The 12254-nt window shown below is 43.0% G+C and overlaps 1 protein-coding gene across 1 annotated transcript in view; it reads left to right on the plus strand.

Annotated features, from left to right (window-relative positions):
- Positions 1-3711: 3711 nt before the first annotated feature.
- The window catches only part of LOC110503107 (PDZ domain-containing protein 7-like), a 44810-nt gene continuing 36267 nt past the window's right edge, over positions 3712-12254 (plus strand). The window contains exons 1-6 of the mRNA XM_090217199.1: positions 3712-4068; positions 4293-4430; positions 6372-6546; positions 9469-9645; positions 9975-10122; positions 11764-11824. Coding sequence (XP_090073325.1) covers positions 3834-4068; positions 4293-4430; positions 6372-6546; positions 9469-9645; positions 9975-10122; positions 11764-11824 — 934 coding nt within the window. The 5' untranslated portion in view covers positions 3712-3833. The remainder of the gene's footprint in view (positions 4069-4292; positions 4431-6371; positions 6547-9468; positions 9646-9974; positions 10123-11763; positions 11825-12254) is intronic.

Below are 12254 nucleotides of genomic sequence, written 5' to 3' on the forward strand. Positions count from 1 at the left end.
AGTGTATGTAAACTTCTGACCCACTGGGAATGTGATGAAAGAAATAAAAGCTGAAATAAATCATTCTCTCTACTATTATTCTGACATTTCACATTCCTAAAATAAAGTGGTGATCCTAATTTACCTAAAACAGGGATTGTTTTACTTGGATTAAATGTCAGAAATGGTGAAAAGTTTAAATGTACTTGGCTAACGTGTATGTAAACTTCCGACTTCAACTGTATATGTAAGATGGCTAAATAAAGAGCATAATTATTGATGATTATTATTATTATATTATTATTATTTGTGCCCTGGTCCTATACGAGCTCTTTGTCCCTTCCCACGAGCCGCATTGTGACAAAAACTTACACTCATTCTTATGTTTAATTAATGTATCGTATAGTGTGTGTGTGTGATGTCATAGGATTGACCTGGATAATTAAATACATTTTTGGGACATGAATCATTTAAATGTTTTTCCATAGAACAGTCTATCATAGTTGGTGCTATAATATGACCTTCATCAAGCCTTCAAATGTTTGTGTCCCTCAACTTTAAGGCATAGTTTGGGATTTTGACGTCAGATGAACTTGTGGATTCCATTTTTATGTATCTTTGCCCAGTATAAAGAAAGTTGCACACAGATAAATAAAAAGGGTATCCACGAGTTCATTTGACCCTGGGGAATTTGATAATGGGCCTCATTGTCAAAATCCCGAACTATCCCTTTAAGGTGAAAACAGTCTTTCCCCACCACAGCCCAACTATGCATGAACAACCCAGTGGAAACTAACTCTGACTCACCACAGTGATCCTGTGACTCACCAGTGGTCCTTGCCCACCATTTTGGGTGACAGCTTGAACTGAGACAAGTCTTGAGAGAGGGAAGTATAAGAAATATGTTATGCATCACAATGTGTGTGTGTGGGGGTGGGTGGGTGGGTGCAGCAGCACCATGTGCTAATAGATATGATTGATTGACAAGTTAACAGAAGATGCTTTCATTCATAACTGAGTTTATAAAATTTATGATAAACTGGGTTGTTCAAGCCCTGAATGCTGATTGGCTGACAGCTGTGGAATATCAGACCGTATACCACGGGTATGACAACATCTATTTTTACTGCTCTAGTTGCCAGTTTATAATAGCAATAAGGCACCTTGGGGGGTTGTGCTATATGGCTAATATACCACGGCTAAGGGCGCTGTATCCAGGCACTCCGCATTGCGTTGCGCTTAAGAACATCCCTTAGCCGTGGTATATTACCTTATTGCTTAATTATAAACTGGGTGGTTCGGGCCCTGAATGCTGATTGGCACCCCCTCGTGACTTATTGCTTAAGTAGACTACTAGCCTACATTTCCTTCATTATCAGGGATCATATACCACTGTCATGAGATGGAATTACTCAGACAGACGATGGCAGTATAACACCAATACAAGATAATAATATATTCTACCTCTGACACCAAGGAGCAGTAGCCATGTAGTCTAGTCAATTACAATAAGTATGTTATCTCATTAATTATCTCCTTAAAGTGTCAATCAGCAGTTAAGACAATAATAAAGCGTACTCCACACTCCTGTTTGTTATGGATGCAAAGGCCATCCTTGATATTAACATTTTAGTTTTTTTTAACCATTTTTAACCAACATTTTAACCATGTTTTGAAGCTATATAGTGTTTTTTTTACATTAACTTTGTTTCTAAACATTGGAGTGAAATAACTTATATTTTGGGTTCTGATGGGGTACGACAATTTAACTGAGCACATGAGTCATTTATACGTTTTATTCTTCAAGAATCATTCATTCATTAGTCCCAAAACGTATGAAGCAACTGCAGATTGTCCCTTTAACGAAGCAGGTGAACAGCAATTATGTGACTTTAGTAGTTTCAGTTTGTTAAAGTCTCTCTAAGATCTAAAAGCACAGGGAGTTTTTTCTTAGTAGCCTAACTACGTTATTCTAGATAGTTAGTTAGTTACTGTGTGAGTCAAACAGCTTGTGTGTTTAGTGACTAAAGCAACCTCAATATTAAAAAAAAAAAAAAATTGCTAATTTGCAAGCCTTATAATTTAAGCACGGGCATAGACACCTGGCTACGTGATACAGTGTAAGGATTAATTAATACCCAAGACAATTGTCACTGTCCAGAGCAAATGAGATGGCACTAATGTGACTTAAGCCATCCGCAGGTGTCCAATGGTATGAGAGAGGGGCGGGCTCATGCATGTCTATCTGTGTTAGTCATAGGTGAGGTCACAGAGCACAACATGGTTACAGGTAATGTTATTGTTAAACTTAGCTGAATAGTTTGCATGCATGTGTTGATGGGGAGTGTGTGTGTGTGTTTAACTTTAGAAAACTGTTTAGGTAGGCTATTATTTATTTATTTATTTAACAAAGAACTAGTTTGATACCGAGCCAAACTTGTTGTTATCTTTTGTGTGCCTCTGTTGCATCTCTTTGACCTGTTAGGGATCCGCTTTAGGTCCATGTTAAGTATCCGTGAGCCTAATTATGAAGTGGTCTTGATATGAATCCCTTTATGGGCTTCATATCGTTCGTCATTGCGCTAATGCTTTATGTGCTGAAGTCACCCTTTAAGTTATTCTTATACTAAAATAACTTTTATCTAAATTGGACTAAACTGTCTACAAACTTCTGAAATACCAAAGCCAATATAAGGTGTCATCGGTACTATTAGAGAGGGGGCTCCTCTTGCGGGGCAGGTATTTAGCTAAGAGTAAAGCTTTAATTGTATTTTTTTTTGTTGCTTTGTTTGTTTACGTAACCCGTTGCTCGAGCACTGTCCAAGGTGCTGAAGGGGAGCTGCTGAAGTGGTACGCTGCGAGTGAACTCCATTGGGCAAACGCTACAAAGAATTGTCTACACAAATTGTATCTACTTAGGTGCAGGACTTATTCTACCTCCACTCATAATGACAATCAAAAGTAGTTGTGTATACTTGAATAAATCAAATAATCTATACTTGGTGACAGGTTAAGTGTGTCTCAAGTAGCTTTTTAGAAGGTGAGCAGTGTTTGAGATACCTCGCATTATGAAACCGTACTCCACACTATGTCACCTTTATCTTTTTAATAAAACATGAATGTTTTCGGGGCCGTTGATATCCGACTACGTCCCGTGGGTAATCATGGAAGTTTTTTTTTACAGAGCGGTGCCCGACGACGTCTCGCTTCATAGATGGGTGAGCGGTGCGCTGGGACAGCATGGCCGAGGAGAATGGACTCAAAGGCCACTGTGGCAGACATCGTGGCCCCGGCCGCTGGACCGGAGGAAGTGGACGACCCAGTTGGAATGGCAAAAGAAGGACATCTTTCTGGATTAAAAGTGACTGGTCTTGAACGGTGACTGCCATGGATGTGCCCCGAAGTTCATTAACAGACAGCTCATTTCGATGTCTACAAACAAGCCTAAGGATGCACTTAAGGATACAAATATTGGACTATTTCAGTCCCATAACTGTGCCTGGATGAAATACTTTGGGAGTGAGGGGACTTAACTCTTGATTGATTGATTGCAACCTGACTAGTTGTCATAACTTATTAATCTCCTTTAACAAATGGACTCAATTTAATAATTTAGTTTTTTATGTCTCTACTAGCCTAATGTGGCTTTTGGACTTTTCTGCATTGGACTTCACTATTGACAAGCAGTAATGGATGGATTGTTTTTACTTGTTCCGCCTGTTTAACTCTTGATTGATTGATCCAGCCAAACCACCCACCCACTCACTCCCCTCTACCTCTCCTCCCATCCCCTCTGCATCTCCAGGCGAGTCCCTGGTGTGGATGAGTGTGGGAGGGGGAGTAGGCCTCTCGCCATGGCTCACTCCTCTGACTACCACAACCATAGGGAAATGACCAACGGGCGAGGACATCCTCTCCCCCACCCTCATAATGGGGGAGGCTACCCTCACCCCCACAATGGGGGCCATGGGGGCCAGGCTGGGGGATCCCACTCGACAAACCGCTACATGCAGAAGAAGCATCACCGCCACAGGGGAGGCAGGTCCTCACCCATGGGCAGAGTCATCCTCATCAACTCTCCTGTCGATGGTGATAATTTTACTGTGTCTACTCCCCCTCCCACAGTAACTCAGTGTTGTATGAACTCTTAAGTCCACAAAACTAAAGCCTGCTGAGCTAAAGATCCTTCATTAGTTCAGGACAATTATACATTTTTACTTACAACTCCCATATTTCTGCTGTATCCAACTTGTTGTCAATACAGTGTTTCTACTGCATTGGATCTCAGAGTGCCTGTTCCCTCTTGTGTACAGGTGGGGATGACTGTGAAGACCTCCACACAGTGACAGTAGATAAGAGTGCAGACGGCCGTCTGGGATTCAGTGTTAGAGGTGGTTCAGAACACGGACTCAGCATCTTCGTCAGCAAGATAGAGGATGACAGCTCTGCAGGTAGGTCCTATAACAGAGGGAGGGAGGTGTGTGTGTTGACCCCATAATGACCCCTGTTTGTTTTTACGAGTGTATTTGTGTGAGTATGCGTTTACATACACGTTAGCCAAAACATAAGAATGAGTGTAAGTTTTTGTCACAATGCGGCTCGTGGGAAGGGACAAAGAGCTCGTATAGGACCAGGGCACAAATAATAATAATATAATAATAATAATCATCAATAATTATGCTCTTTATTTAGCCATCTTACATATACAGTTGAAGTCGGAAGTTTACATACACGTTAGCCAAGTACATTTAAACTCAGTTTTTCACTATTCCTGACATTTAATCCAAGTAAAACAATCCCTGTTTTAGGTAAATTAGGATCACCACTTTATTTTAGGAATGTGAAATGTCAGAATAATAGTAGAGAGAATGATTTATTTCAGCTTTTATTTCTTTCATCACATTCCCAGTGGGTCAGAAGTTTACATACACTCGCTTAGTATTTGGTAACATTGCCTTTAAATTGTTTAATTTGGGTCAAACGTTTCGGGTAGCCTTCCACAAGCTTCCCACAATAAGTTGGGTGAATTTTGGCCCATTCCTCCTGACAGAGCTGGTGCAACTGTGTCAGGTTTGTAGGCCTCCTTGCTTGCACATGCCTTTTCAGTTCTGTCCACAAATGTTCTATGGGATTGAGGTCAGGGCTTTGTGATGGCCACTCCAATACCTTGACTTTGTTGTCCTTAAGTAATTTTGCCACAACTTTGGAAGTATGATAGGGATCATTGTCCATTTGGAAGACCCATTTGCGACCACGCTTTAACTTCCTCACTGATGTCTTGAGATGTTGCTTCAATATATCCGCATAATTTTCCTTCTTCATGATGCCCACTATTTTGTGAAGTGCACCAGTCCCTCCTTCAGCAAAGCACCCCCACAACATGATGCTGCCACCCCCGTGCTTCACGTTTGGGATGGTGTTCTTCGGCTTGCAAGCTTCCCCCTTTTTCCTCCAAACATAACGATGGTCTATTTTTGTTTCATCAGACCAGAGGACATTTCTCCAAAAAGTACGATCTTTGTCCACATGTGCAGTTGCAAACCGTAGTCTGGCTTTTTTATGGTGGTTTTGGAGCAGTGGCTTCTTCCTTGCTGAGCGGCCTTTCAGGTTATGTCGATATAGGACAAATTTTTACTGTGGATATAGATACGTTTGTACCTGTTTCCTCCAGCATCTTCCGAAGGTCCTTTGCTGTTGTTCTGGAATTGATTTGCACTTTTAGCACCAAAGTACATTCATCTCTAGGAGACAGAACGCGTCTCATTCCTGAGCGGTATGACGGCTCCGTGGTCCCATGGTGTTTATACTTGCGTACTATTGTTTGTACAGATGAACGTGGTGCTTTCAGGCGTTTGGAAATTGCTCACAAGGATGAACCAGACTTGTGGAGGTCTACAATTTTCTGAGGTTTTGGCTGATTTCTTTTGATTTTCCCATTCCATGATGTCAAGCAAAGAGGCACTGAGTTTGAAGGTAGGCCTTGAAGGTAAGCCACAGGTACACCTCCAATTGACTCAAATGATATCAATTAGCCTATCAAAAGCTTCTAAAGCCAGCTTCTAAAGCCACGACATCACTGGAATTGTGATACAGTGAATTATATGTGAAATAATCTGTCTGTAAATAATTGTTGGGAAAATTACTTGTGTCATGCACAAAGTAGATGTCCTAACCGACTTGCCAAAACTATAGTTTGTTAATAAGAAATTTGTGGAGTGGTTGAAAAACAAGTTTTAATGACTCCAGCCCAAGTGTATGTAAACTTCCGACCTCAACTGTATGTGTGCGTGTGTATACATGTGTCTGTACTGTATGTGTGCGTGTGTATACATGTGTCTGTACTGTATGCGTCAGTTAGTCTGTGCTTAAATCCCTTCGTCTCTCCCCTCCAGAGCAGGCAGGTCTCTGTGTAGGGGACAAGCTGGTGGAGGTGAATGGTATCAGCCTGGAAAGCATCACTATGAGCAGTGCTGTGAAGGTCCTGACGGGGAACAACAGGCTGAGGATGGTCGTGAGACGTGTGGGGAAAGTCCCTGGTATACGCTACTCCAAGGAGAAGACTACATGGTGAGAGGGCCTAGTGTAGTGTACGGTACTGTACACTCTTAGAAAGAAATACGATATCTAGAGCCTAAAATTTTTCTTCAACTGTCCCCATAGAAGAACCCTTTGAATAACCATTTCTGATTCCAGGTAGAACATCTTTGGTTCCAAGTAGAACCCTTTCCACAGTGGGTTCTACATGGAATCAAAAATAGTTCTACCTGGAACCAAAAAGGGTTGTTTTATTGGGACAGCCGAAGACCCCTTCTGGAACCCTTTTTTCTAAGAGTGTACTAAACTGTTATATAATGTCACATAATGTACTGTGCTGTACTGTTGTTATGTGATGTAGTTGGTCAGTTCCTAATGTAATGGTTAGTTGAGACAGGGACACATGTGTAAATGAGTGTAGTTGTTAATCAGCATTCAAGTTCAAGTGCAACCTGACTAGTTCAAGCCACCTGAAGCACTGTAGTGGAGTGAGCGAAGTATGGGTAATGAGACAGGCTGGTATCATAGACTAGACGTAACATTGTAAATCCAAATCCAAATTAGTATGATATGTTATGTTTGATATAGTTACATAAGACAGAAAGTTTACTTAAGGAAAAAACTAAAAGAGGGTGGTTGGTCGGGGTAAACACGAATGTCTAGCATCCCACACGTTCAGTGTTCAATCGCATTATGGACAACTTTAGCATGTTAGCTAACCCTTCCCCAAACCCTAACCTTAACCCCTAACCTAGCTAACATTAGCCACAAAATTGGAATTCGCAACATATCACACGAAATGGATGATGGACATCCATACATCCACATATAAATGCATACATGTACCATACCAAACGTTACATGTCATACTAATTTGAGTGTCCCAGGCTTTCATGTACTATGCTACGTCTACCCCTGAGTCCAGGTTTCAGGCAGGAGACTACCTGATGCATATGATCAGTACAACAACAACACTATACAGAGCACAGGAGGTTGGAGGTACCTTAATTGGGGAGAATGGGCTCGTTGTAATGGCTGGAGCGGAATTAGTGAAATTGTATCAGATGCATCAAACACATAGTTTTAATTTGTTTGATTCCATTCTATTCGCTCTGTTCTAGCCATTATTATGAGCCTTCCTCCCTCAGCAGCCTCCACTGTTACATAGTTAGTGTCACATGGTTCCATATAATATGTATCCGGTTTTGTGATACCGTGTGTATCGTATGCATCAACAGTGTGTTAAATGCATCACGATCCTTATGAAATTGATCCCATTAGGCTTGGTTTGTGAATTCTTTATAAGTATTACGTTTTTCATAGTGTCTCATCAATAAAACAGCTAGTATTATATCTCTATGGTCACATCAGTATGATGCGTCACCACTAGGTTATCTTGCTGCTGAGGGATCTTGGTTTCATGGTGCACGGCTAGATGGATTTCCTCTATGACTATGGCTATTTGACTAATTGATAGGAAGGCCAGAACTCACTGGGGAATGGGGCTGCTGTTGTGTGTGTGTTAGTAGGTGAGGAGGGAGGTGTAGTATGTCAAATTAAATCTAATTTGAGGGTGGGGGGGGGCAATGCAAATAGTCTTGGTAGCCATTTGATTAGATTTATTTTATTTACCCAGGCAAGTCAGTTAAGAACCAATTCTTATTTTCAATGACAGCCTAGGAACAGTGGGTTAACTGCCTGTTCAGGGGCAGAACAACAGATTTGTACCTTGTCAGCTCGGGGATTTGAACTTGCAACCTTCCAGTTACTAGTCCAACGCTCTAACCACTAGGCTGCCCTGCCGTATGTTCAGGAGTTCAGGATGTTCAGGAGTCTTATGGCTTGGGGGTAGAAGCTGTTCAGAAGCCTCTTGGACCTACACTTAGCGCCCAGGTACTGCTTGCCGTTTGGTAGCAGAGAGAACAGTCTATGACTAGGGTGGCTGGTGTCTTTGACAATTTTTAGGGCCTTCCTCTGACACCGCCTGGTATAGAGGTCCTGGATGGCAGGAAGCTTTGCCCCAGTGACGTATTGGGCCGTACGTACTACCCTCTGTAATGCCTTGCGGTCGGAGGCTGAGCAGTTGCCATATCTGGCAGTGACGCAACCAGTCAGGATGCTCTTGATGGTGCAGCTTTAGAACCTTTTGAGGATCTGAGGATCCATGCCAAATCTTTTCAGTCTCCTGAGGGGGAATAGGTTTTTTCGTACCCTGTTTACGACTGTATTGGTGTGCTTGGACCATGTTAGTTTGTTGGTGATGTGGACCCCAAGGAACTTGAGACTTTCAACCTGCTCCACTGCAGCCCCATCGATGACAATGGGGGCGTGCTCAGTCCTGTTTTTCCTGCAGTCAACAATCATCTCCTTTGTCTTGATCACGTTGACGGAGAGGTTGTTGCCCTGGCATCACACGGCCAGGTCTCTGGCCTCCTCCCTATAGGCTGTCTTGTCGTTGTCGGTGATCAGGCCTACCACTGTTGTGTCATTGGCAAACTTAATGATGGTGTTGGAGTCGTGCCTGGCCGTGCAATCATGAGTCAACAGGGAGTACAAGAGGGGACTGTGCACGCAACCCTGAGGGGCTCCTGTGTTGACTATCAGCGTGGCGGTTGTGTTGTTACCTATCCTTACCACATGGGGGCGGCCCAACAGGAAGTCCAAGATCCAGTTGCAGAGGGAGGTGTTTAGTCCCGGGATCCTTAGCTTATTGATGAGCTTTGAGTGCACTATGGTGTTGAACGCTGAGCTGTAGTCAATGAATAGCATTCTCACATAGGTGTTCCTTTTGTCCAGGTGGGAAAGGGCAATGTGGAGTGCAATAGAGATTGCATCATCTGTGGATCTGTCTGGGCGGTATGCAAATTGGAGTGGGTCTAGTGTATGTACATATCTGTGTGTGTTTGTATGTACAGTAAGTTTATGTACATATCTAGCATGTGTTTGTTTCTGCAGGGTGGATCTGATCCAGAGGCGTATGGTAGTAGAGGAGAGTGGTCGTACTCCTTCAGATGCCAGTTCAGACAGTGTTCTCCGTAGGATGGTTCACCTCTACACAACCTCAGAGGACTACTGCCTGGGATTCAACATCAGAGGGGGCAAAGAGTTCGGACTGGGCATCTACGTCTCTAAGTACGTGGTCCTGGGGAAGATACAGGTTGTGAAGGTTTATGTTCCCACCTATCACTAGATTAAACTGCTCAAGTGTACAACACTGTTGCTCTCAACAACAACAAAATACAGTGGAGATACCTTTGTTTGTAACATGTAAATATATTCAGAATTGACTTGTGGGAGACGTGAGCAGCCCTTAATTGAATCTGAACAAACTACTGGATGGTAACTATCAGAGAACAATGTTAGAACAACGTTTGAAGCTCAGAGCAAAACAAAACACAACTCAAAACAACCGGCCATCTCCACGACACATCTTCCTTGACTTCTCTGTGTATTATGATCAGGTTGGACCCTGGGGGTCTGGCGGAGCAGCACGGCATCAAGATGGGCGACCAGATCCTGGCGGCCAATGGGGTGAGCTTTGATGGCATCACCCATAGCAATGCCGTGGAAGTTCTGAAGAGCCACACCCACATCATGCTGACCATCAGGGTGAGAGAGAAGACTCATCTTTGTTTGCGTCACCCTGTTACCTTTATAGTGCACTACCCCTGTTGGGACGCAAACTTTTTCTTTAGCTATCTATAGTGCTTTCACCTATCCAGTCCTATCAGATCTGTGAAGTGGAGTGAACTAGCTAGGGCAGATGGAAGGGAACATCTCTCTGAAATGAAACACAGCCATTATAAGTGCATCTCAATAGTCTAAAGTTGCCTCCACTCCTTGTCTCCTCTCCATCATATACACTGATCTGTACTGTTCTCCTAAATGCATGTACATCAAGGTTGAAAGTGGTACACACTAACCTTTCATATGAAACATGTACTCAATGTTCAATAGGTTAGATCCATTTCATACCTAACAGTTGATCACGTGGTGCTCTAAGTACTCTGGCACATTAATGGATGTTGCAGTGCGTTAAACAACACCGGCTCTTCTTGCGCTGGGGAGTGAGACAGCATAGTAAAGCAGACAGCTGGCACCTGGCCCATGCATTCCTCTGTGTTTGTGTGTGTGTACCTGTGTGTGTACCTGTGTGTGTGTGTGTGTGTGTGTGTGTGTGTGTGTGTGTGTGTGTGTGTGTGTGTGTGTGTGTGTGTGTGTGTGTGTGTGTGTGTGTGTGTGTGTGTGTGTGTGTGTGTGTGTGTGTGTGAGTTTGTGTGCACGCCCAGCCCCTCGCATTCCAGTGGGCTCACTTTACTCCTCTCATCTCAGGTTCCGTGCGAGAAAAAACGCCAGAGACGATGTTCATTATTTACAAGGCAGCAAGATCAAGTTATAATCAGCAGAAAGCCTTGTTTTATGTCTCTCCTCTGCCCCGCGCTAAACCCCATTATGGCTCAAAATTACACACATAGGAGCCGGGTTAGTTTGCTAAACGCCCCCCAACACCTGCCCAGACCAAGGCCCATTGTGGAAGCTCTCGGAGGGGGTCCACTGTGACTTCTGCCTGACCTGAATTGGTGGCTTTCCTTTGTGGTCTTAAGTGTAGGGATCTTAGAATTTGTCAAGTAAAACTTGTGTTTGACCTAAAATGGTGCCCTGTTCTCCATGTGGGCCTGTGCTAAGTAGCAGTATGGTGAGAAGGCATAAGCTTCCCTGGAGAGGTGGTGAATCTGGTGAGTGAGTGTCTGCCATCTTGTGTCAGGGCTCCAGTTTTTCCCTAGAGCTGTGTTTCTGTAAAATACTGTGTGTGTGTGTTTCTGTATAATACTGTGTGTGTGTGTGTGTGTGTGTGTGTGTGTGTGTGTGTGTGGAATTGCAGTGAGGTCCGCCGCCAAGTCCCTAAGGGTCACTTGTCCTTGTAGCACCCACAAACTTTCATTGAGTGGAAGGTCACATGTGCCCCAGAGCCAGAAGAAACTTCTGTGAGACTCTGTAAAGGTCATGAAATAGAGGCTAGTCTACTTATATTCTGTCCTCAGAACACCTATCCTAGGGTAAACGCATCCAGATATCCACATATAAGGACTGACAACTGAACCTCTGATAAAATATTTATAGAAATGTCATGTGTGATGATGAGTATGATGGAGAGAATAAGGTGGAGGATGATGATGATGATAGAGAACGAATATGATTATGATGACGATGACTATGATGATGATGTGATGTTTATCTTCATCCTAACAGGAGGCAGGAAGATACCCTGCATACAAAGAGATGGTGGCTGAATACAGCTGGCTCAGCAAAAGTATGTATCTCTCTTCTTAGTATGCTACTCACACACAGACAATCCTGAATGTATAGTATACTAATGGAAGTACAATGAGCTAATAAGTAATATGAAAGGATTCAAACGTAGAAAATAAAAAATAAGTACATTAAACGCTTGACCTCAATGTTTATTTGAATATTCCATTCATTTCATGAAAGCTTCACCAATTCTAGAATCCCAATCTCCAATTAAGACTCTGCCAGATTCTACATTACATGACGTGTCAATCTAAAGTAGAGCACCGGCTCATCACATGTACTTTAACTAAATCCCTCTGCGGTATTCATCTCAGTCCCCAGATCTGATCCTCTGCTTTTTGCTTAATATGAGTGGGTCTGAAAATAGCGCCAGATTAGTGCTGTGTGTGCTCAGAGACAGAGTAGTACTCTGGGTTGGGCACGGCGTG

This window comes from Oncorhynchus mykiss, chromosome 23 (genome assembly GCF_057628025.1).
Source record: "Oncorhynchus mykiss isolate SJ-2025 chromosome 23, ASM5762802v1, whole genome shotgun sequence".
Lineage (NCBI taxonomy): Eukaryota > Metazoa > Chordata > Actinopteri > Salmoniformes > Salmonidae > Oncorhynchus > Oncorhynchus mykiss.